We start from the raw sequence: 26,796 nt of genomic DNA on the forward strand, positions 1-26,796 counted from the left end.
GAGGCTCAGTGATTAGAATCGCTTATTCTGGTGGGGAGGACCAACACCCATATGAGGTAGCTCATAACTGGCTGTGACTCCAGCTCCAAGGGATCTGACGCCCTCTTCTGGCCTTTGTCTACGTTTGAATGAAATGTCCCCCATAGTCTCAAGTATGTGAATGCTCGGTCCCCAGTTGGTGTTACTGTTTACGGAGGCTTAGGAAATGGCCTTGTTGGAAGAAGTATGTCACTGGGGGTGGGTTTTGGACATTTAAAGATTTATGCCACTTCCAATATTCTTTGTCTTTTCATCTCTCTGTCTCTGTCTATCTCTCTCTCTCTCTCTCTCTGCTTGCCGCTTTCACCCCATCATCATGAACTCTTACCTCAGGAACCGTATGCCCAGAATGAGCTGCTGCTTCCCTAAGTGGCTCTGCTTATGGTTTTATCACAGCAGCACGAATGTAATTCATACAGCACTTGCATACACATAGCAATATTTACGTGTAATTAAAAACATAATAAAAAATGTTTAAGAAATGGATTAGGAAGCAAATTACTGAGGAATTCCAATCACTTCTGTTTTCCCAGTTAATGTAGAACATTCTAAGAGACGTCAGATGGAAACTCTAAGAAGAATATATTGTCATTTATAGGAAAAGCAGATGGCTATAAATGGCTGCGCTTTTTTCATGTGGTCTAACATCTTGAACATTCAAAAATGCTTGTATAAACACTCTTGCTTATATAACCTGGAATTATTCAATACATTCTTCACCAAGAAGGACAAACATTTAAAAAAGAAACAAAAAATGAACAAAGAAACTTGGGAACATAGATCTAAACACTCCACAACTGACAAATTAATCACCCTGTGATTAATCTTAAGCCTACGTTTCAGAAGTTTGTTCCTTAATTACCATATAGGCCTTGACTTAAAACATACCAACAGGCAATCGTCACTTCCTATTTCACTTTCCCACTGGTTAGAAACAAGTGGTATAGCTATAGGGTGATAAGGAATAAACATCAGATGTGGTTTATGTTCTCTCAATGCACAGTATGCAGCCTGACATCAGCACCATGCTCTTGTATCCCAGCGCTCCCTCAACCTGCTGCACCTGCGCAGCGGACGTTATCCTGCCTCCTGCCTCCTGCCTCCCTCTGCACCTTCTTCAAGACTCCATCTGAGGCCTTGTACTCAGCAGCTACTCAAAATCACTGGCTTTATTCTTTCAAGATGAACTTACCCTTCGAAATGATACAACGTAGAATGTATCTCCCCTCCTGCGGATGGCTTCAAAGAAGCCTTGGTAGCTCCCAGGCGAAGCGTAATACACTTGCAGCTCACTCCCGGAATTCCTACTAGTGAGAAGATAGAAAATGCCATTAACATTCAAACACGATGGGTCTTCCCTATGCCTTCCATTCTAAGGTCACATCTGAATCTGAAGAACCTCTTTCAGCCAAAATGGTAGCATTTTAACAACCATATTTACTTTTTAATACTTTTTAGTTGGTGCATATTTATCAGTTGCCATGTGACGCTCTCCTACATTTGACTTATGCAAATGATGCGTTTTTATTGTTATTGTTATTTTGGGTGCTGGAAGATCAATGGGGTCTCAGATCTGCTACATTAATGTGCTTGGTTCACACAGCAAGTCAGAAAGGCTATGGCTACAAATCTGCCCCACTAAAGCTGGTCTCAGTCATGACTGGATTGCTTCCCACTCTGCTCTCCTTTTACCTTACACTGCCTTGATGATGTCATTTGAACTGCTGTGTACTGCCCTCTCTGGGATCTCTCAAAATCTCCTGTCCTGCTGTGCAGTACTAAGTCACACAGACAGGTCTGACATCTAGTTCCACCACTTAGTTCATGACTTAGGAGATTATTAAAAACAAAACAAAAACTTGACACCCCAGCCTTTCTCTATATAAAATATACTTTGAATTATTATGTAAACTTAAAGATAAGATTCATAAAAAGCACCCAGCCAGGGTAGATGAAGATAGCTTAGCAGGTAAAAACACCTGCTACAAGAGCCAAAACACAGAAAGTCCAGTTCAATCCCAGAATCCACATAAAAGAGCTGCATCAAAGGACACATGTGTAATCCAGCATGAGCAGGGCGATGTGACAGGCTGGGACAGAGGAGTCAGCTGGAAGCCCGAGGACCAGCTAGCTTAGAGTTCATGAAACAACAGAAAAAACCGTGACCCTGCACCAACAAGGTGGATGGGGAAAACTAACAAACAAACAAACAAAAAAAATCTAAAAAAAAAAAAAATCAAGAACAAGAAAGCAATGGGTACTTTGGGGTTGCAACAGAATTATGACAGAAAAGACTTCTGACTAACATCTGTACTTAGAGAGTTGAGAGAGGTGAGCTCTTGGCTGGGATTGCTAGCTGGTTATGCATGCTCATGTGAACTGATATAAAAGTCTTCAGGGGGGCATGAAAAGGAAGTGAGAGTTTTTACTCCACTGAGAGACAGTTCAAGCTCTCTGGTTAAGAGCTTCTGCATTTTCTTACCTGATGCTAGTGGTCTCTGTGTACTGGACAGCCATCAGCTGAGAATTTGAGCCCTGTTCCAGAGCACCCTAGAAGAGAGAAAGAAGTTTAGGAAATAACACAAAAAATTTCCAATACTGACTCATCCCTGGATTTGTTATTTAGAGTACTTTAGGCCATGCTGTAGGCTGCAACTATATCTTACACTGTCTTATAAAGACATTCCAGGTACCTCCCACAAAGTTTACAGAAAGACTGCCCAAGTTCAGTCTACCCACTGCAAGTTGTATGACCAAGCTGCACAAGTCATACAGGACATGTAACAACTTGTATTTGTCAAAAAATTATGTTACAGACAAATTCTTAAGAAATAAGAAAGACTCAGCCGGGTGGTGGTGGCGCATGCCTTTAATCCCAGCACTTGGGAGGCAGAGGCGGGTAGATTTCTGAGTTTGAGGCCAGCCTGGTCTACAGAGTGAGTTCTAGGACAGCCAGGGGTATACAGAGAAATCCTGTCTCAAAAAACAAACAAACAAAAAAAAAAAAAAACAAAGAAAAGAAAGAAAGAAAGACTCAAAATGAATAAAATTTCCACTATTCACCAAGTTACACACACATTCCTCACACCTAACATACCTACTGGTTGTACCTCACGAAAGGCATCTAACCCATGACTCTGTTGGCCAGAGAACAGTTTAGTATGGAACCACCAGTGGCCAGCCTATGTCACACTAGAAACCTCTATTTCACAAGGCTTTCACAAGGCTTGTTCTGTGTCTATTCTCTTATTTTCCTGAGAGTTTTGTGAGTTAATCCTTAGGAGAATTTTGTAAGGGAATCAGAATTCAAGAGTATTTTACTATTATGTTAGAAAATAACCTTGTTGTTAATTTACAACAGTAAGTATTTTTGATATATAAATACTAGTTTAATAAATCTCCTGGAATTTATTAATTATGATGTTCATACATCCATCTTTACATGAAGTACGACTTCAAAATTAGATATCTGGTTTCCTGTAAGAAGCTCAGGTTATGACTGGGAGGGAAGTTCTATAAAACAATAAGGTAGGATAAATGCTAAAATAGAAGCAGATACAAAATGCTTAAGGGGAAAAAGGAGAATAAGTTTTTTTGGTAAATGGAACCAGTGTGTGAAGATGACCATAAGGTTTCCAAATTTTGGTTCTACAACAAGGGCATATTATTGACATAAGCAAATATATCCACACATACCCATGACTGCCACAGTAGTCACTTAGTAGTCATCTCAGTCCTCAGATCAAAGACCATGCTATAGCAGTGACTGTATAAAGATAACCATATTTAACTGAATAATGGCCTCAAGCCCAGGAGTTGGAGGTTTTATTATAGTGTAGTTTTGTAAATGCTATAAATTACAATTGTTAGTCTCTTACTGTGCTTAACTTACAAATTACCCTTTATCATAGCTATATATGTTAGGGAAAAATAATATATTTTATAACTTTATATATTTTATAATTAAAAATGATATATTTTATAATTCTACTTGACCCTCCCTTTGCATTCTTATAAGCTATAAATTTCATAGCTGTTTTTATTCCTGCTTTAAAAATATAAAAATAAAAGTTACTGGGAGCGTTTTCTCTCTCTCTCTCTCTCTCTCTCTCTCTCTCTCTCTCTCTCTCTGAGTATGTGTCACACTTTATTTTTTATAGTCTGTTAGTTTTACTGGGATACTCATCTATGGTGCTGTTTTTGTCTCCTGCTAATATTGGTTTGTATGTGGCATCGTTTTCTTAGTCTAAAAAGCTTTGGAGTTTTCCCCTTTATAACAGGGTCATTTATACGGCCCAGGGTGGTCTCAAACAAATGACTCTCCTATTTCGGCCTCCTGAACTCATAGAAGTACACCACCACGTCTATCTAGAATTTCTTATTGTTCAGCCTCCTGAAACCAGTCCTTTCAAGTGAGGTCTACCTAAAGTGCCTTCGCTTTGCCTTAACCTTAGAAGGCATTTTTCACCCACCCTTGATCTCTCCTAATAGCACCAGTCTAAGGAGGGTAAGACTATGAAAGGGAACAAGTCAAATCAAAGACATGATACTCAAATAAAGCTAAAGAACGTTCAAAGAAATGCTAGTTTTCCAAACTTACAGAAAACTTTATAAGATTGACATATTTTATATCTAAAATAAATAATCAAGAGGGAAGAATGTGGAAATGGGGATGGGGGAGCTACAAAGCAGGAGCAGGTGCAGACCAAATGAATTCTTACATGCTTTACAGCCAACATCACATCACCAAGACAACTGCTCTCTTAGCTAGCCCAGAACTTCCTTTACTCAGACAAATACAGATTCTACCATGTTGTTCCTTTTTCGGTAATAGCTAAGATTCCTAGACTTCTAAACTATTATCTAAGCATTCAGTAGAGAGACATGAACCCAAAATAGCAGAGAAAGAGGCTGTAGTCTAAACTACAAATCTATAAATGATGGGCTAAACTTAGGACAACATTACTTCCCTTACATAAGAATTCTTTCAGGATTAGAGAAACACCATTTCACAGTTATGAAAAATAGGAATGAATCGTGTGACAAATTATAAAGACAAGGCAAAACCCTCCACTTAGGCCAAGAATTATTATCTGATTTTCACAAATTAGCTTTGTGAGATTATCTACTGGCAGTGACCTATTCCTGACTCTTGTGCTCTTCCTCTATACGGCCAAGAATAGAAGGCGGAAAACCACATTACTCGAACCTTCTGTCCCTGGGGCTGCGATCATTTAGAGTCTGCCAGTAAGGTAAACTTGCTCCAAATATGGAAGCAGAAGCCAAGCAGTGTCCCTTCCCTCTGGCTGAGGAGGTAGCTGATATATACGCACAATGCCAGGTACAGCCTCAAGGAGTATAACAACCAACAAAGCTGCCACAGCAGGCAAAGAAGGGGCTGGAGAGGAGGCCTAGAAAAGCACATTCTGGGTAACCAGACACAGACCCTCACAGGTCAGAACATGAGCGCAACTATGCAAACTCTACCTCTCTCATAGATTAGAAACAGTTGGCTAAAGCCTATGTTCCTTGATATCCTTTTAATATGCTTTTGAACATATTATGTACTGTTTCCAAATAAATAGTTAAGCTTGCTCTCCCATGCACATTTGTGTTCTCTCTCTCTCTCTCTCTCTCTCTCTCTCTCTCTCTCTCTCTCTCTCTTTCTCTCTCTCTCTCTCTCTCTCACACACACACACACACACACATTCTCTTCCCCCATCTCCTTCTCCACCCCTTAGCCTCCCCTGAGGCAGAGTCTCACTCTAGCCCTCCATCCCAAACTGGCCTGGAATTCACTATGTAGCCCAGGATAGCCTCAAATTCAGCCTCAGCTTCCTGGGTTCTGTGATTCCACATGCAAGTCACTGCCATGACCAGCTGGGATGCCTCTCCTCCTATCCTGACCTTTCTTTCTTTTTACGACAGAGTCTCACTATGCTACCCTGGCAGGCTTAGAACTTGTGTAGACTAGGCTTCAAACTCACAGAGATCTGCCTGCCTCTGCTTCTCCTGCCCTCCAAGAGCTAGGATGTAGGCCAAGTGCCACCATGTGAGCACCATCATGCTCAGCAAGATGTTTCTATTAGCACCTAAACCAAACATGTACAGCAGATGAAATTTTTCCCATCCACAAACCAAACCTCCTCCTTGACTCTTATTCTCTATCCCCATTCCTGGAGATTTCTCTACAATTACTGCTACTTTTCCATGATACTCTCCCACTTTAGGATCTCCAGTGAGTTGGGACGATAAGATTTAATAGTAACCGTCTTCACTGTACCATAGCCTGTCTGTTTGGCTGGGAGCCACACTGCCCTTTCCTGCCCTCCATCTTGCTGTCCAGCCACCTTCAATGGAGGCCTTTTGTGGCCCACACATGTGCAATGCCCTGCACTAGTTTATCTCTCTCTCTCCTCTTTAGTTTCACATTGGGAAGTAGCACCCAAAAATCAAACACCTAGCCTCAACTTCTCTCCTCCAGTCCAGCCGTGGATACAGGGTTCTCTACTGGACTTCTTCAACTAATTGTCTAAAACCCACATCTAACCCCTTGACTCCTGTCTCTTAACTCCTCCCCCAGTTTCTGACTCTATAATGGCATCAGTATTAGTCCAGCACCTAAGATACAAATTATCACCAGTTCCTTTTTATTTTATAGCAACAATTCCTTATCAGTTTTATTTTCAAATATATTTAGGTCTCCATTCCTTCCTACCCCTTCATATCTACCACAGTAGAATAGACCCAAAGATCTCCCATCTAGACCACTGGAATGCAGGTTACCTGACTAGCCTACACCCACCCCAACTCCCCATCAGTATGCTTTGTGTGGCAGCTAGAATGATCATTTTTGTTTCTTTTTCTTTTCTTTTCTTTTCTTTTTTTCATTTTGAGACAAGATCTCACTATATATTTCAGGCTAGCCTTGAACTCATAATCCTGCTCCCAAATTCTCTAATGAGCCCTACCAGTCCTAGCCAAAATGACCTTTCAAATATATAAATCAAGTCATTGCCCTCACCAAATAGAGGTGTCCTTCATGCCTAGAATGAAATCCAAAGTTCAGACCAGAGCCTGTGGCGTTCACTAAGCTCTCTCCTCCGCAGCCTTTCAGAGCTGACCGTCACAGCATCCCCACCTTTATTCAACTTCTTGAGCTTCTGGAAATATGCAAACTGTTCTTTCCTGGGGCTTTTTACATTTGCCAGTCCATGGCCTGGAAGCCATTTCATTGGGTTTCCCCCTAAAGCCTAGAGCTATGAAGAATCCATGTAAGAGATGAGTTGCTATCTCACCCAGCTACAAAGACACTGAGGCTGTTCTAACAGCCAGAGTTAATTACTTTGGTGCAATCCCCTGCTAGAGAGGGAGGAGAGAAGAGAGAGGGGAACAGGAGCACAGGAAGCAACACCATGCCTGTGTGAGCAGCAAGAGCTGCAGCATCAGAAGCAGCCACAGTGAGAAATAAATAAGGCTTAAGTTCCCAACTCTTCCAGGGAAGAAAGCAAGTCCCCTGGGAAGAGTCCCAGCGCCTGGACTACCACTTCTTCAGACACAAGCAGAACAGACCTGGAGAATGCGGGTTTTCTGTTGGCTATTAGTCATTCTTCTAGATTTGGTCCTTTCCACTTCATGTCTATGAACCCAGCCTCGAAGTTCATGGTTCAACCTAAAAAACAGAGTAATCAGATATATTTGATAGTAGTTAACTGGCTTATTCTTCTGTTGGAAATTAATTTAATTGTTCTATAGGACCCAAAAAGCAGCCCAACATATCTGATTATATTACAATGCTTTTTGATTTAATTTGAAAAAAAAGAAAACTAAGATATTTAATATCATTTTTTAATAAGATATGGATCATTATAAGGTAACCTCCTCAATCATAAGCTCAAAACTCAAAGAAATAAGGGAATATATGTCCAGAACAACACAGTCAGGTATCACCCCCCTAATATGAAAAAGGATGCTGTCTGCTGGGAATATTAAGTCCACAAGTCTAGCCTTACCCCTGAATTTTAACATTCACTTCATCCTTTCGTTCAAACAAGGCATACATAAGCAGGCAACCATTACATCAAAAGATCTATCACCGTGGCTACCTGGACAACTGGCAGGCTTACAGTTATCCACCAAGTAGGTCAGATTCTCTTGGTATCTCAGTAAAGGTGAAGAAAAGCTTTCCTAAATTCTGAAGCTTGCCATGGGGGCCCCGCAGTAGTTCCTGAACCAATCCACACCCTCACCTGAGAGACTCTGTCGTGTTAATCAGGGGCTGACATGGAGGCGGAGGGATATAAAGTAATGGTTCGTCACTTAGCACCATTAAGGCTTTGTCATTGGACACAGAATGATCATATCTGAAACAAACACACACAGAAATCATTTCCTTGTCTCATAAATTTTATAAAGCTTACTACTGTCCATTTTCATTAAAATAAACGTATACCGAATTGAACATGTTGCAAGATTGAAACGAACATAACGGAAAGAATCAAGTGTAAACCATCTGGTGGACCGTCATTCTCTCAGTTTCTAAGAGATGACAAAGTAATTCACATTTGCTTAGCTACTATTTACTGGGCAGCTCATGCTGTGTGTGAATTCAATAAACTTCCGCACTACTGGAGTAGAGGAGAAATTAAGGGAAAGAGTTAGCAGCTGACAGGAGAAACACAATTGTTATATGACAAGGCCTACAGGTTTGTGGTCACTTGCCATTCTGTGACTACAAAACTCAACAGTCTTTCCAAGAAAGGTTGTGTGAAGTGGGGGTAGAGGAAAACCTAAAATATTTGGCAGGAGAAAAGTGACAAAGTTGAAAACCTGAATAAAAATTTTAGAATCATGGATGACCTTGAATTACTAACAAAACCCTAAATGACAATGACTAGTTGCTCATTAACTTTAAAAAAGTACACGTTTGTACCTATGTTACTGCTTTATGTCACATGCTTCATATCTGGAGTATGAGTTGAAAATCAGAATGTAAACAAGGCCAATTACTACTGGTTATATCCTTCAGTCTGTATCTTAATCTATCTCACTAAGAAATCTTAGATCTGTTTTGTAATTTTTTTGTATAAGACACTATGAATTTATAAATTGGATATACTAAAATACAAAAAAAAATCTAAAAATTTGAACATGGTAAGCTTCATGCTTTTCACTTATTCATTTAATACTTACAGAATACCACCTATGTGCTGGGTAACCCAAGATAGAGGCTGATTGCTACAAAAGAAACAAAGGACTCAAATAGCAAAATATGGCAGTATATCTACTTCAGAAAAAAATTAGAAAAGGATCATATAAGCCAAGGCTAAATGATAAGAAGAAACCAGCTGCACAGAAACTAGGGGAAGAGTATATGAGACAAAAGCAAGGGAGAAAAAAGCAGACTCAAAAGACTACTGAAGAGCTGTGGGCATGTGGGCCAGACAGCAGAGGAGTCAGGAAGACAGAGACGGGGTCATAATTAGGACTTGCTGAATAAAAGGGGAGTTACTGAGAGTTAGATACCCCAACTTATCCTTAAGCCTTAAAGTTGTACCAAACACAAATATTAGTTAAATACAGAAAGGAAAAAAGTCAGAGAGGACTGGATATGTGAGCATGTGTATGACAAATCCAGGAATGGAATTTGAGAATCCCCCATGTGTACGCATATGGAGGCTATAGTACTGATGAGTCACTTTAGCAGGAGATAAACAGTTCACAGCTTTAACGCTTGGGATCTGGACAAAGGAGACGCTTACAAGGAAAATCAGAAAGGAAGAAGGAAGACTGGGTGGGCGTGATAATGGGAGGTAAAAAGCAAAAACTTTATGATTGTCTCAAAAGATGAAGAAAAAGCACTTAATAAAACTCAACATCATATCTTGAAGAAAAAAATGGAAAAGAAAAGAAAATTAGGTATAAAAGAAAGTCATCTCAACACTATAAAACTAACATATGACAGCTCAGCCAACATCATACTGAATGAAAAAGCCGAAATGTTTTTCCTTTAAGCCCGGGAGCAAAACAAAGATTTCTATTTTCAGTAATACAAGTCCTTTGGAGAGCTAGGAACACAACTACTTCATTTCGAAGGAATCAAACTCATGTCAAAAAGACATCTGTCTGCATGCCCATGTTTACTGCAAGTCCAGTCACAATGGTCAAGACATGAAAACTAGCCTAACTGATGATGACTAAAGAAAGCAGACACTGACATGCCGTTTTCACCGACATGGACAGAGTTACAGGACGATGCATTAGGGAAACAAGGAGGACACACAAAAAGAACCATATTTTCTCTGTTAGATGTGCAAGTTAAAAACCTGCCACCACAGGGTTTTATTTGGGGGGGACAGTGGGAGGCGGTAAAGGGAGGGTTGTTCTGTTTTCTATACAATCATGCATATCATGTATGCAAAAGGTATTGGGGAGAGAGGAGGGATGTGCAAGGAGAGTCCTTAACAGTGCCAGAGAGACTGGAGAAGAGGGATTACACTAAGTGCTCTGAAGCACAGCACATAGATAAATATGCTAAACCATAGTAACAGTGAAGAAACGAAGACAGTACATGTATTTCAATATATGTATATGTCAATGCAAACAAACTGATTATATATATAATCACCTCTCAACAAATGAGGGTGGGGCTGGGAGAAGGGGGTGCTGTGATTCAGATGTAAAGTAAATAAATAAATCAATGAAAAAAATCCTAAGCTGGGAACTCTTTCAAAATAAACTTATTCTTAAAATTGGCCATAAAAATAAAATAAATTAATGGCATTACTAGTTCCCTGGCTCCACTAGCCAAAGCCCATGTGACCAATTAACATGTAAAGTGATACAAGGTAAGACCTCTCTCTCCAGTTCATTAAATCAATACGACCAGCAGGCGGTCCCACCTGTAACTGTTTTGCTGGTTGTCACCATCTGATGTGTCTTTAACTTCTTTCGCTGAAAATTCTAAGAGATGCCTCCTTTGATTGGCAGGGTTCACACTAGGTTTCACTCTCCTGGAATCTTGCTCCAGCATGCTGAAAAACAAACCAACACCAAGAACAAAGTGAAGCGGTTGAAATGAAAATGGCGCTCCTGTACGCTACATGTAGCTAGAAAACAAGCAATACTGGCCTTATCGATCCACACATACAGCAAAAAACTAAGGCCTAGAAATACGGCCAAACATTGATGTCCTTAAGTACTCTAGGCCTGGTGTCCTGTACATAGCGAACAATTTCAAAATAATTTTGGTAAGTATGAAAGCACATATTTATAAACTGACTAAACAAAAGCAGTGTTTAGACAGGTGGTGGTGGTGCACGCCTTTAATCCCAGCACTTGGGAGGCAGAGGCAGGCAGATTTCTTTCTGAGTTCTAGGACAACAGAACTCTACCTGAGTTCTACAGAGTGAGTTCCCGGACAGCCAGGGATACAGAGAAACCCTATCTCGAAAAACAAACAAACAAGCAAACAAACAAGCACTGTTTTACCTCCTTTTAAAAACCCTACAATTACATCATATAAATTGCTGTGGTTTATATTCAAATGCTTCCCAAAGACTTAGATGCTGAAGGCCTGGGTCCCTCGGGAGGTGGTGAAACTTTATGAGGTAGAACCTAGCAGACGAAGTCAGAACATTGAGTATGTTTTTGAAGGGCATACTGGGATCCTAGGCCCTCCTCTGCCCCTCTCTTCCACTTCCCAGCAACTGTGAGATAACCAGATTCCTTCACATAACAGTTCCTGATAATGTACTGTGTGTACAAGTCCGAAGCAACTGAGCGCAGGGGCCGTACACTGCAACCTCTGAAGTCAAGAGCCAAATAAACCTTTTTGCTTCTTAAATTGAGCCAAATAAACCTTTCTGCTTCTTAAATTGCTTATCTTGGATATTTACCACCCTAACAGAAAACTACCATGTATGAATAGAAACTCAAAAAAGTACATATAAATAAAATTTAAACTCAGATAACTGAGGTAGAAAATCCATCCCAATGTGGCAAACTGATGTTTTCAATGGGCAAATACTTCAGATGAAATAGGAGCTGTTCTCTGTCAGTAGTCACGTACACTATTAGCCTTGCCACAACACAAGGAGGCAAGCAGACACACAGACAACGTCGTGCTAAGTATAATAGTTTAAACTCATTAATCGTGTGCTTTGAAATCTGGCTTATTGATACCATTTTGAATGCATGTCTAATTTTATAAAGCTACATCCATAACTCACAGTAGTCATGATCCTGATTCAACACAAAGGGAACTCCCTGGGGAAGCGTAAAGACTATCTGGAGAATGAAGGAGAAGCAGGAAGGAAGGTGAAAAGGGCCGCCTGAGGCCCCACAGCCTAAAAGTGAGTGCTTTGGGGGTACAGTGGTTTATCTCCAAATACGGGTGCCCAGGGTGATGAAAACTGGAGGCAGATAGACTTCTCTAGAGTCCTTTCCTGACTTCTTATTCTTTCAGTTCTCCCAGCAGCACTGCTATGACCTGATCACTGGCTGGAAATGCAAATCCTGGTTTGAAGAAACCCTGGGCCGCTTGTCTACAAGCCAGTGTTTCAACAGGCTGTCCTGAAGACTGCCAGTGATTGAGAACCTCCATGCGTGCTTCTCACAGCCCCTTCCCTAGGAGAGTTACTTCACAGTGGATCCAGATGAAGTAGACAAGTCAGAGGCCTGGGCAGTTACGCCTGAGGACACAGACACAGAAGAATGTCACCAAAGTGGCAAAATTGTGGCTTGTTCTTTTTTGGGGGGGTGGAAGGGGGGAAGTATTGGTTCAGCATTGTTAATCTATTGAAAATCTAAAGAGTCCACAGATCACCATCCTTCAATCGCCTTTCCATCATTACGAGACCTGGCACTTCATGCCACGAGTTATGGCTACTGACAACTATCACCAGCAAATATATTGAGCTCATTTAAGAAGTTCTGTCTGTTTCACCTGTAACAAAGCTGTGTGACACCTATTTAGCTACTACATTTACTAGAAAATAAATGTGCCATTGACATGACCGCGGCACCGTTTTCCTCTGTTGGTGATGACTTTGATGTTGTAATAGCGTGTCCCCACAACCATCACCACAGCCACTTTGGGGACTTATACCTTTGTTTTAACCAAAGAGTTTAAATCTCACTTAGCACATGTCACTACACTTCATTATAAAGAGGCAGATACTACTCGAAGCAAGGGACTCAGTGATGGCTAGCAACTGGGATTTAAGTGAGCTAGGCCACGAGCTTACTGTCCACCCACTAGTCTGATAAGAAGTGTATTAAGACAGTCACTGTTAGCCAGGCTTCAGTGGCGCACACCTTCAGTCCCAGCACTCGGGAGGCAGAGGCAGGCAGATTTCTGATTTCAAGGGCAGCCTGGTCTATAGAGCAAGTTCCAGGACAGCCAGGGCTACACAGAGAAACCCTGTCTTGAAAAAACAACAACAAAAAATAATAAATAAATAAATAAATAAATAAATAAATAAGATCACCATCTTCCTCTTTTTGCTTTTAATGCTTAAAGTGAAATTTGTAAAAAGAATACTTGAACTCTGAAATAACTGGGAAAAAATAAGTTTAGCTACAAGAATAAATTCATATTTATAGTTTCCTTGTATCTATTAGTATTTAAAAGAATTTCATTCCACTGCCAATTTTCAGGATTGTCTAAGAATAATTGTCCTATTACAAATATCAAGAGGAATTTGGCAGCTCTTGAAGTGTCCAAGCATACAAAAGGGTATGAGAAAATTACTGTTGATATGAACTTTTAAATTCTTGGCCTGAATATTTTTGTAATATTGAGAAAAAAATTAAATTTCTAAGAACACAAAAGGATGAGTCAGGCACAACTAGGACACTCAGTAGGTGAGTGTGTGTCTGCTGCCTTTCTAACATGAATGAGTGAGTGTGCACCTGCTGCCTTTCTAACTTAGGAGAGTGTGCACCTGCTGCCTTTCTAACTTAGGTCAGTGAGTGTGTATCCACTGACTTTCTGTCTCTGAATATTGATAAAGCAGTTAACTAAACTTTAAAAATCTATTTTTATTTTATCTGTTTTTATGTTTTGCTTGCATGTATGTCTTTGCACATACCATGCGCATACAGCCAGTCCCTTAGAAGCCAGAAGAGGAGGATGAACACCCTGGAACTGGAGTTACAGATAGCTGTGAGCTCTTGTGGGTGCCAGGTACCGAATCTGGGTCCTCTGCAAGAGCAGAAAGTGCTTTTAACCCCTGAGCCAACTCTGCAGCTCCTAACTGAACTCTTTACAGTTCAGTTAAGCCAGGTTCTTTCCATAGTTTAAAATAAACTAGCAAATATTAAAGAAGCACGGGTCTCTATGATCTATGACTACAATCAACCCAGTATATACTGAGTCACAATAGCTAATCCACAGATAATAACAAGAGTGAACAAGAGCCTCGCTCATGTTTGGGTCAATGCTGCTGAAAGCATAGATTAACAGAATGTGAATGGCTTCAATTTGCCCCAAAGTTTGAAAGAAGCATTGCCATTGTTACTTCCCTCTTTCCTCTGTGAAGTTCTGTTTTAGATTATTAGTGAGGCCACTTAGTCATTAAGACTTCAGCTATGCCATCTTCACACCAAGTGGCTGAACATAAAATGGCGCAGACCCAAGTGTGCCCTGGGCATGCCTGATTAAGGTACAAGCGGATCACTTTTAAATTGAAGCCATCTCCACAGGTAAGAGTAACACTGTTTCTCATCACCCCAAACCAGCTGCCATTGCTCTGAGACCCACACATGAAAAGCTGAGTGACTTTCAGCTGGGGAAGATCAAGGAGACCTTGGGGTCGAATGTGGGAAACTGGAAAGAGCACAGACACTGAAGGCAGGCGATCTGGATTCAAGATGTGACTCAAACGCCTGCCTTAGTTAAGTTCTTTAAGCCTAAACTCCTCACGGTAAATTTATGAAAAATAGCAAATTTGTCACAGAGCTCTTCTGAGAGTCACATGAGATGGCAATGTGGACTTATTCTATAAAGCCTGAGGATGCCACAGGGCACTTAATGACACAGCTGTCTTCCTGCGTGCCCAGTTCATGTACTCACAGCATAGCAACTGCAGTGACCTTTTAAAAATCTAGGCCAGACTGTTATGCCTCTCCACAACTCAAATCCTTTAGATGGCTCCCCTTTTCTAGCATGATAAAAAGCCCAGCTATTTATCTGACCCTCCCTTCCATTTTGCCGCCATGTTCTTTCTCAGCTCTCCTGTCCTGTTCACTTAGCGCACCCACACTCCATACTGACCCTTGAGAATGAACCGCACACTTCCCACACCAGGGCCTTTGCAGTGCTCTTCCCCAGCTAGCCAGACAGCTAGCCTCAGCTCCTTCAAACCTTCGCTCACACATCTGATAAACAGCAGTCACTACTTAAAGCGACACGGCAGTCAACAACCCCTAGACACTTGTCAAACCATTTACCCTGCCATACTTTATTCTGTTCAAAGAACTTACAACTTGACTGTTTTACTTGTTAGATGTATTTTCTCTTAATATAGCACAAACTGAAAGGTATAAAAATCTCTGTGCTGTTGTGGGTCAGTGGCCAGCATATGGAGACACTTCTGGATTTCGTTTTTATTTTAAATAAAAAATAACTGAGCCTTATGGATATTTCACGTCTTCACTTTGCTGTTACACTTACATCAACCAATCGACTCATAAGACAGACACTTTCCTGTTTCGCAGCCTTGCCTCAGCGTCAGAAGGGCAGAGCGGCTGAACAGATGCACACTGCTTCGCAGCGAGGGCTTGCCTGCCTGTAAGCCTTTGCTTTGTGAGTAAGTTCCGGCTCAGCCAACCACTCTGTTTTCAGCTTCCTCACCTGTAAACCGGTCACACTAACATCGCCTAAGGCGGGAGGAGGAAACAAGGAAGTAATGCACGGGGAAATCAGATTACCATCTGGTGCTTTGGATTCGATAACTGATGGCATAACACAAAAATCAAAACTAGCTACTTTCACCAACAAAGCGTTAATAATATCAACACATAGCCCACCTAGACTGTTCTGAGATCTTTGTCTTCACCTTCAAATATTTTCTTTTCTTCCAATTGACTTATTTCTATTTCTTATTTTTTATTTTTTATTTTCTATTTCTTATTTCTTATTTTTTCTAATTTTATTTTAAAAGGTGAAAGGAGGAAGGGACAGAAGGAAGGGAGAGAAGAAGGACTGCTTTAATGAGAATTCTGGTAAAGCACTGACACAAAAAGCCACATAAACTGTGTTGACTACGTATACGTTCCCTAACTGTAGCTCATTCAGGGTCACATTGTGATAAACAGATCATAAATGCTGCTTATACTCAGAAAACTGGATATCAAAAAGTCTAAGTGTGCAGCACATATTCATAATTCATGTAGACATTAGCAATTAAGAATAATCTGCAGAATGACCCCTAAAATACTTACTGAAATGACAAAATAATTCAAATCTGGAGACAAAAATGGCATTGATGATAAACTTCCTAGAAGCCTAAGTGATAGATAATAATATAACTACATTTGTATGTTCACAGATCAAGTTTCATATGATTCCTAGTTCTGCACTCAGTACAAAGCTGAGCCATTTACTCCTTCACTATGCACGATCTGCAGTTGACAAAGCATGATCTTATCTGCATATGCTAAGTAACGCAACATTAATTATAGCTCTTTTGGACAAACAATTCACTGCTCCGTATCTTACATTTACATAGTAATCTGGAGAAAACAGCAGTGCTCTGACCTTACACACGGACATGAGCTTTCTCCGGCCTAGCTTCTCACTGACCCCCTCTTGGAGAGGAAATGGCACAAGTTACCATTTTAGCTTGAAAAGCGATGTCCTTCCAGGGATATATCTACTCCAGGTAAAGAAGAAAGCTAGGTGTGGATTCAATGTCTGAGTTCAATTAGCCTTTGTTTCACTAAAACTGAGCTCTAAAGAAGGTGGCCAAGTGATTTGTGAGAAAGCCACTGGCATGCTCCTCGGCAGCACACTCTCCACAGTTCATGTGAAAGCACAGAGCAGAGAAAACCATCAGCAGGATTTTCCATGCCTTCAAAATCCAGTACTGCACAAGACCGACTTGGAGCCATCTAAATCAAAGACTGACATCTATCTACACAGGCGGAAAGAAAACAGAACCAAGCCATTACCTTGCACAGACATCTTGACAATCATGAATAAATTAAACTATCTAGAAGAGAGTCTGGTGCTGGCTCTCCAAGCCTGACTCAGTAACACCTGGTACTTAGATAGATTTTTATATGTACTTGAGATGCTTACGTGTCATTTTGATAAATGTGGAACATACTTTTAGCCAAGAGCTTGAATTAGATTACATTTAAGAATCTGGCTCAACAAACCCATCTATACTTGGTGGTTTGAATTCTGACATCTAAGTTACACAGTGTCTTTTAACATTCAGCCAAATGGTGATATCATACAGCCAAATGTGCTCGACAATCAAACAGGGGGCACAATTGGAACCAGATTTGGGGACAAGCTCATCTCAGGATGTGAAGCTAGAATTGTTCCTGCAAAACAATGAAAAGCTGACAACCTCAAAAATGCTGGAACTGAGACCTTTGCTTTAACCAGTTCCTGACTCACACTTGATACATACGCTCTATGGTCGCCTCTCCCTTAAAGTGCTGTCTCATGCAAAAGCACAGAGTAGCCAGCTGGGCCGTTCATGGCATGCTTTAGTCTAACTCCTGCATGTCTGACGTCTCAAACTCCAGATTTCAGACCTAGCCAGGGCCTATCACCTAACCCAGAACAGGAGAGGAAAAAGAAACCCTCTTCCCCCAACACTTGTTGATGCTTTTAAACAACGCAGCATTTACAGTGTCCTTGAGCTAGGAATTTACCACTTGCAGAAAGGGTGACTTAGTGGCTTTTAAAATGAAAGGGGAAACAACACATAGATCTATAAACTGCAGCCCAGCCTCCAGGAAGAAGCTGCTTCCCCAGGGATATGACCGGGCTCTTGTGCTCAGAACAGGAGCTTACGAAGTCTGAGTACATAGGACAAGCTCATAAATAGGGAGGTGTCTAAAGATTTACTACACACAGTGAGGCTCTTCTCCTTGAGGTTTGTCTGCTATTAATAAGGCATCATGAGGCTTCTTTAGGCCGCTGTTTGCTTTTTCCCTCTGTAGCTGTGAATTTTTCTATAGCCTCACAGTTTCTTTTAACATCATAAGATTCAATTTGCTTTTTCTTCACTCTAGTTAACAAAATTTGCCTCCTAAAGACAAAAGTCCAGTCTAGGAGCAATGGCTCGGTGGATAAAGTACTTCCTGTGCAATTGTAAGGACATGAGTTCAAGTCCCCAGAAGCCACGTAAAGCCAGGTATGGCAGCACACATCTATAGTGCCAGCACTCAGAAGGCAAGATGAACAGCAGAGACAGGGCAATCTTCAGAGCTCACGAGTCACCTTGCCTGGTGCACACAGCGGTCAACAGCAAAGTGACCCTCCCTCAAACAAGGTGGAGTGGAGGCCCACACCTGAGGTTGTTCTCTGCGATGACCTGTGGCACCTGCGTGCCCCACCACCACACAGTCATTCCATTTTCACAAGTTCAACTCCATCACAGAATGTATTTTTTATTGCCTAGTTTCTTCCCCTTTAATACCTTTTGAAATGAAATAGTCAAGATTGTATTTTGTGGCTTCTTATTCTAAAACTTTAAAAGTTTAACTTAACAAGTCTAGATATGGTATCTCTACCTATCTCCCCAAACCAAAATAAACGGAGCACTTTCAGTTTGATCCTATCACTTCCAATGTATCAGTAATTATTTCCATCTTGATTTGCTTTAATCCAACAAACCAGGCATTGTTTCAAGTTCATTTTGCCAGCTTTAAAAAAAAAAAAAAAAACTTCACTCAACTTTTATTTTTGGTTGTTAGCTAACCATTTCTATGTCTAAATCTTATTGAGGTCATTTTCTTTCTTCATCAAATCCACCTTCAGCGATTTTTAATGAGGGTCTGCTAATAGGAAGCCCTCCCCAGCTGTGCGTCTTCAGACAGCCCTGTACTACTGTCATATTTAAAAGGTGTTTTTATCAGGAGAGCCACTAGGTTGAATTCTTTCTCTTCAGCTTTCAGGACAGTATTCTACTGACTTCTAGTGCCTTGACACTGCTGAGAAGTCAGCTACTAGTGTGATACAAATGATCTTGTGAGTAAGCAATCTTGCTTGTGTCTTGGGTGTTCTGGAAATCTTCTGTTTGCCTCTGCTGTTCTATGGTCTTGCTGTCAGGTTTCTATGCATGGATATCTTTTTATTTGGTTCATATCTTTCCCCTGAACTTATCTAAGCCTATTAAGCCCAAGTATTGCTGTCTTCCATCAGTTCTGGGATGTTTCTAGTTTATTGTCCTCAAATGTTGCCTTTCCCATTTTTCCTTAGTCCTTTGGGCTCCACTGTGATGGAAACTGGCGCTTCTCTTTCTATGCCATCCTCTTCTCTGTTGCCTTCTCTCCTTAAATATCACGCATTTGTTTTGTTTGTTTGGGTTTGTTTGTTTAAATTAACATCTCAGTTATACACATGCTGGAAGGGACACCAGGGGATGGAAGGCGACTAGTGGAAGTGGAAGTGGGAGTACGTGATCGAAGTATATGATACACTTCAAAATGGAAACCTCTCTGGAAGTAATTTCAGACTTACAAAGAGTTTCATGGCTCACATATTTATTCCTCCAGTGTTCCCTCAGTGCCATGCTTAAGCAATGGGAGTACAGGCAGCAGACAACTGACTGGCTTGAAGCCACTGATGTTACTCTTGGGCCCGCCCTGCAGTCCTCGTCCCCATACTGTCCTGTTCATTCCATTTTCTGCTCCAGCTCCAGGTGCTACATAGCTTGCTTGTGTTGCTTTCGCCTTCATTCTCGGATTGATCTTGCCTTTCCTTGGCTTTCATGATCTTGATATTTTTAAAGATTCAGGTTATTTTTGTACAGTGCCCCTTATTTGGACTTCACCTTTTTAAATTATGATTAACTTCAGAGAAAAGCATTCGAGGGCAACTATTTCCCAAAAGTAGTCTCTCAGTGAATCTGGCCAGCAAGTCCCTGGGATCCACTAGATCTGCTAGTCTCTGCCCACTGCCTAAACTGGCTATTAAATAGTACTGAGGACCCAAACTCAGGTCCAAAAGTAGTTACTGTGAAATCTACCCACTGAGCCATCTTTCCAGTCATTGAGTTGGTTTAAGTTAGTTGATGTTTTCCTCATTTTAGCATATGTTTAGTTTTCTCCAAAGTGTTCTAATCAACTTTATCTTTCATTACTTTTGTGTATTTGGATTTCTTCTTTTATCTAAAACATTTTATCTTCTGTAAGTGACAGTTCAAGTAGCCATAATGCCAGTCTGATTCTGTAGACTGATCTTTGAAACAGGATCTCATGTAGCCCATGGTGTTCTCAAACTTCCTATATAGCTAAGGATTACTTTGAACTTCTAATCCTCCTGCCTCTATCTCCCAAATGCTAGGATTATAGGAGTGTGGTTTATGCAGCAAGGCTGTGGGTATGCTAGGTAAAGCCCCTACCAACTGAGCTATATGCCTAGTCTACTCATTCTTCTTTTCATTTATACTCTTGCTAAGATGTCAGGGTTGCCCTTGAACTCATTCTGTAGAGCTCAAACAGGCTAGGAATTTGTAATCTTCCTGCCTCACCTTCCTGAGTAGCTAGATTACAGTCTTATACCACCAGGCCTGGCTCAAATAGGTTAGCCATTTCCTGCAGCCTAGAGTCTCTATTTTTCTAGACCACCCAGAGTTGGCCAACTCCTTGAATCTCATGCCAAAAACAGCTAGATCTATTCTTCACCATCCATAAAATATCAATAAGGTTAGAAAAATTAATTCAGTTAAATTTGTTTATTTTCTTTTTCTGTGTGATGACTATATGGTAACCCAAAACTCTTCAACAGAGTCTGTTTTGTTACACATTACCTTTCACAAATTCTTTTACTTTAGATGTAAAGTATATTTATATTTTATCATCAAAGCTTTCAGGGAATATTTCTTAAGGTATGTGTGGCAAATTGTTCTTTTTTTTTCACATGGGCCCATAACAGTAAGTCACAAAATGATTTCTGCATTGTACATCTGAAACATTATAATTAACTCATCAAAAATAGTTGAAGTTCCTAAATTTAAAATCCTTTAGAAAACTCTAATTAAACTATTCATTTGTTTGGCCAATTTTAATTCAGTTGTATTCAAGAAAATTTAGATAGAGCTCACAATCTGCACCAATTAAAACATAATAGTAATTACTTAAGGTTTCTCAGGCTGGTGAGATGGCTCAGTAGGTTAAGAGCACTGTCTGCTCTTCCAAAGGTCCAGAGTTCAAATTCCAGCAATCACATGGTGGCTCACAACCACCCGTAATGAGATCTGACGCCCTCTTCTGGTATGTCTGAAGACAGCTACAGTGTACTTACATATAATAAATAAATCTTTTTTAAAAAAATTTTTTAAAAAAAGCTCTGCCTGCCCTTCCCTTCCTGTTTCCCTTCCCTCCTTCCCTCCCCTCTCAAAAAAGAAAAAAGGTTTCTCATTATTGTCATTTTTAAAGGGGGATTCTTATATACTTTTTAAAGATTTATTTATTTTATGTGTATGGATGTCTTGTTGCCATGTTGTCTGTGCAGCAGGTGTGTGCCTCACAGCTGAGTGGGATCCTCTGGAACTGGAGTTATGGACCACCGTGTGAGTGTGGGGGGTCAAGTCCAGGTCCTCTATAGGAACAAGGATTCTTACTCACTGAGCCATCTCTGGAGCCCAGTTGCTTAATTTTTTGGTTATTTGTTTTTTGTTTTTGTTTTTAAGATCAGAGAGAGAGAGAGAAAGACAGAAAGACAGAGAGACAGAGACAGACAGACAGACTGCGTATGTTTTACTGGGTGTTCAGTAACTATCTTGGAGGTGGAATTGATAAGAGACATCTGGGAACTTCTCCTCCAGCAGACTTCCTCCAGCAGGTGAAGATATATAAACAACGGGGCCAATCAAAAGGCACTCTTGAATAACACAAATCTTGATTCTCAACATCTGGTTATGCGACAGGTTTTAGTCTTGGAGCCCCGTTGTTCTCCGGGCTTTGATGTGTACTGCGTATGCCAACCTTGTCTAGAAGAAATAGCTCTCTGCTTTTATGAGTTTTGCAGCCAGTTTGTCTTTTCTCCTCCTTGGTAACATCCCAAGTTGTTGAGAACCTTCTGTTTCCTCAAATCTTCCAGCTCTTCTTTCTTTTACTTGTCTTCAATGTAAGCTTTTAAACATATTTCAAAACTTTAAAAGTTCTTAATATTCCCACAACCCGGTGTTGTGTTCCCTCAGCTTACAGAGAAAGACAGATCTTAGCTGGTTGCCCTTCAGGATTTTCAAACATCTTAACTCTCTCCCGTTCTTAATTCCCCTTTTTCCAGCTCAGCCATTTAATTCTTTTCTGAACACAAATCTTTTCTTGCTGAGAAGGGACCACTGTCTCTTCATTTTATAGTGGATCCGTCTACAGTGGAAGTGAGATTCACCCGATGGCTGTGAAAGTCACTGACTCATTTAAAACTTCTGCTCCAAATGTCTGTTGTCTCAAATGGACACTCACAGAATGCTTCCTCCGACCCCATCCTTACTTCTTACAGCACAGCCTAATCTTCACTTGTGTACTGAATGCTAGGCACAAGGCCTCCCAGGATTGATTCGTTGCTTGTTCATTTAGGAATATGAATGGGATTTTAGAAGAAATATATTTGGTGTCTTCTTCCTGAGTTCTCAGAACAGAAATCTTAAAACTCTTGAGATGTCCTGAGTTATGAAGTTGAGCAAATACCTTTATAAAAATTAAAAAAAAAAAACCTTCCAGCCAGCCATATCTGAGCCTATGGAAATGAGATCAGAAGCAGACTGCGAGGAAAGCTAAGCAGTGATTAGTGACCTGGAGTTCCAGTTTCATCCCCCACCTCCAAGGACTGGAAAGAGGCTGACACTGAGTTCAGTCACCAAAGGCTGGGTGTCTAATCATCAGAGCAGTCTACTGAAGCCTCCATAAAACTCCAACCAGTAGGAGAAGTAGCGTGGCAAGCACAAGAAGATGCTGGGAGGAGAATCAACCTCAGGTTGCATGAAGTTTCTCATGGCTCCACAAGAGCTTAGTTTTATGCAGCTCTCCTATTTGGTCTACCCCATGAAACCCATAAGAGTTGTTTTTAAATAGCAGTATGAGTTTTGTAAGCCACTCAAACAAATTACTAGAGAATGTACAATTTATAGCTGGTCTGCATAAATAAGTCACAAACCAAAACTGTAGCTGATGACTGAGATAAGAAATGGTTTTCGCCCTTAAGCCTGCAGAGCCTGTGTAAATGCTTAGTAGTCTGTGAATTGAACTCAACTATAGGTGTGCCAGCTGATGGCCAGAGAATTAAGAAAACCCATACACTTGATGAAAGAAATGAGTGTAAAGAAAATGAGATTTTATTCTTTTTAAATGCCTTCATCATTCATGGTATCTTTATCGTTCCTCCTCCTGCTACAGTGTTGACATTTCTGCTTCTCCTACTAGACTGTCCTTTGGTTCAGGCCTGCATCCCTAACTCCCTGCTCAGCACCTGCAAACAATAAGTGCCCATAAGTATTGGCTTATGTGCAGCCTAACAGAAGAGCATGACTGCATAGACTTGTAAGATGTGAGGGGCTGAAAGCACACACATTTTCCCAAAAACAGTGAATGAACATATATAAATGTGTCTGTGCTCTGGGATGAACATTGAATTATCTCTACAAAAGAAAAGTAGTGAATTAGACAGGACTTGAAACTTTGACCTACAGGAAATGTAATAATAGCACAAAGCAAGATGTTAGCAGGTGGAAGAAAATGTCTGTGGTGAATTATGTAACTAGTGGGAAGGGCCTAATGCTAACGACACCAGGGATGCCAATGTCAGCTTCTCAGAATCAGAGCTAAATTAGCAGAGTAAGCTGAAAGACTAAAGGAAGTTCTTCAGTGTAAGACTGGTGCGCACACAGGCACAAAAGCAGCAGTAAGTACACGTGTGAAGGATGTGGCAAGTAGGCTACGAATCAATACTGGATGTGTCTTAATACATGCAAGTGGTTTACAGCAACTCATGCAAGAAGAAAAAATTTTTAATTGAGACAGTGAGTAATCTTTAAAGGGGGAATACAGCCAACAATTAGGTAAAGTAATTTCCTCCACTGCCAGGAATTGTGCCTGAAGCCTCCTACACCGCAGTCAACCACTGTGTCGCTGGGCTGCCCCACAGCAGTTCTATCTGGTTGAGAGGAGGGCACTTAATTTATTCATACTGCGGCATCTAGTGAGTGACGACTACACGCCAGGCATCATTCAAGGCTCAGAGAACAAGAGGTCCAATGCCTTTGGGGAAAGAAGCAAAGTACATCTTGCAGAAGACACAGGGTCAAGAGGCAGAGAGAGCTGATGAGAAGGCTGAAAGGCGGGTGGGCAGGAGGATGCAGCAGGCACAGGAGAGAAGGATGTCCAGGAAACCCCCAGCAGGTAGCACCTGAGCTGACACGGAACACTCGCTGAAGGAAGAGCACTGAAGGCCATGGAACAACACATGTGAAGACCTGACACAGAGCCCAGCTACTGGATCTCAGACTGGGCAAGGAAGCCGGTATGACAGACGTAAATAAAGATAACACTTTTGACCCACAAGATGGAAAACCAGCCAACAAAAGCATTCCGAATATCCAGCATTAGGGACTACACAACGAATGAACACTTCTGCTGCTGCCAGTAGGTGAGGAAACTGGGGCACTCGTTACTGTAGGAGATGATTTTATACACACACTGGACATGCAGACACACCTGTGGACACCCACAAAGGGCTGGAAATGGTATGAACAGGAGAAGGGATAAATAGCACATGCTTTAAAGGCGCAGCCTAAGAAGGCTGGGGGACCCTAACGATTCCCAGACTCTGCAGCACCTCAGGAAAGTTCTCTCACATGAAAATCTTACTGATCTGTCAACTTCAAGCCTTGCAATCCATCACAATAGACTACACAGACACAGAGACATGGGATCCTGGTGCCCAGTGATACATCACAACACACTGCATAGAGACAGAGACATAAATACGGTCGCAGTAGGTCAGATACCAAATATTTGTTTAAAAGGAAGAAAGGAAAGAAGAAAAAAAGAAACAGTGGTACTCTCTTTTGAGTCATTAAATATTTGGAGACATTTTATTATTTAACATGTGATGATTCATGAATAAACATTTAAAATCTATTTTATTAATCTATTATACAATAAATATTAATAAATGTGAGTTCTTTGTAATTCTCAGCAACTTTTAACTTTAATTGTATAAACTGGCTCCTAAGGCATAAAATTTCTGAAATATGTCAAGTAATAGTATATTTATACTTCAAAATGTAATGATGTGCTAACATAATTAAAAATAAGTCAGTACTTTGAATAGTACATATATTGTCCATATGTAAACATAATTTAACAAATTATATATACATAAACACAAAGACAAAATCATGTATATATGAACTGAACTTTTTGTTTTTTTTAAAAGAATGCCATATTATTTTATAAGCATGTTTTTTAACATGCTGTCTCCTCCACTTAACATGTTCTTCCCATAGTTCCCAGTTGGCAAACTTGTATCACAATTCAAAGTTCAAATTCCTCCTTGGGGATTCTCCTTATCATTCAAGAAAATAATCCTCTCTGCATACACGCCATGCCATGGACTACCTACCATGTCACAGAACTCACATGCTACTGTTCCTGCCACACTCATCATGCCTATCCTCCAATGTGGTTGTCTTCCGGGATACATTCTGAAATCTGTGAAAGCACTTGTCTCCTATCTAATTATCTTTACATATCTGGAATGCTGATTTTCTTTTTCAAAACAAATGAGTTTTCCTCTTACTTTTGAGTAGAGCAAAACAATAACAAATAATTAACATTTAAATTTTAATATTTGTATCCAAAACCCTTGCACACTTACCTCATGGGCCCATAGTTCAGCATTATAAATGCTAGTACTATCATCACACAGACAGCTCTTCGCTTTGGACTTGGGACTTTGAGCCTCTGGTTCTACAGGAAATGAAACAGGATGAAACTACATGTCAACACTACAAAGAGCGGTAACTAAGACTCCTCCTTTCTAAGAGTTGTATGAATACCCTTTGTCATAAAAATAAAACTAAGGACACCTCACAGGTAAAGAAATAGTACTTTAAGAAGACTAAAGCCTCCCATACTCTCTTTTTCAACAGAGGAAGGAATTATCCTCCCTCCGGTACTAAGCAGAATACCCAAATCGACTCATTGTCTGGGCTGGTGGGATGGGTTAGTGTTAGCCTGGAGCCAGGAGCAGCACAGTGGGCAGAGTGGGCATCCTGCTACCTGCCCCTTCCTAGGTCCCTTCTCTGAAGCTGAGGGAGGATCTATTGACATAAATCAGAAACAAGTTTGAGCCAGCTCCATGTAAGCCCCAAGAAAATAAGAGAAAAGATGGGGAAGTTATAGTGACAGTCTTTATTGTCCCTTGCCTGTTCAAAGTACGTCTCCTGGTCAGCATACACTGAGCAGCCTAATGACCGATACAGGTCCCCCTCCAGAGAGCCTATGGAATTGGCTGGGTTACAACAAGAACCAGGACAGACAGGTGCCAGCCAGACTGCTAGCAGC

The 26,796-nt window shown here is 40.7% G+C and overlaps 1 protein-coding gene across 3 annotated transcripts in view; it reads right to left on the reverse strand.

The window, feature by feature from the left end:
• Positions 1–26,796, reverse strand: part of Atf6 (activating transcription factor 6) — a 159,810-nt gene that overhangs the window by 84,949 nt on the left and 48,065 nt on the right. For 2 of the 3 annotated variants that reach the window (XM_031388925.1, XM_031388913.1), the window contains exons 10-15: positions 26,108–26,199; positions 10,941–11,072; positions 8,289–8,402; positions 7,612–7,711; positions 2,522–2,589; positions 1,232–1,346 (exon numbers count right to left, since the gene is read on the reverse strand). In XM_031388925.1, the coding sequence (XP_031244785.1) occupies positions 1,232–1,346; positions 2,522–2,589; positions 7,612–7,711; positions 8,289–8,402; positions 10,941–11,072; positions 26,108–26,199 (621 nt within the window). The remainder of the gene's footprint in view (positions 1–1,231; positions 1,347–2,521; positions 2,590–7,611; positions 7,712–8,288; positions 8,403–10,940; positions 11,073–26,107; positions 26,200–26,796) is intronic. The other variant, XM_031388936.1, reaches the window with a different exon arrangement.

The sequence above is a fragment of the Mastomys coucha genome, unplaced genomic scaffold (assembly GCF_008632895.1).
Source record: "Mastomys coucha isolate ucsf_1 unplaced genomic scaffold, UCSF_Mcou_1 pScaffold1, whole genome shotgun sequence".
Lineage (NCBI taxonomy): Eukaryota > Metazoa > Chordata > Mammalia > Rodentia > Muridae > Mastomys > Mastomys coucha.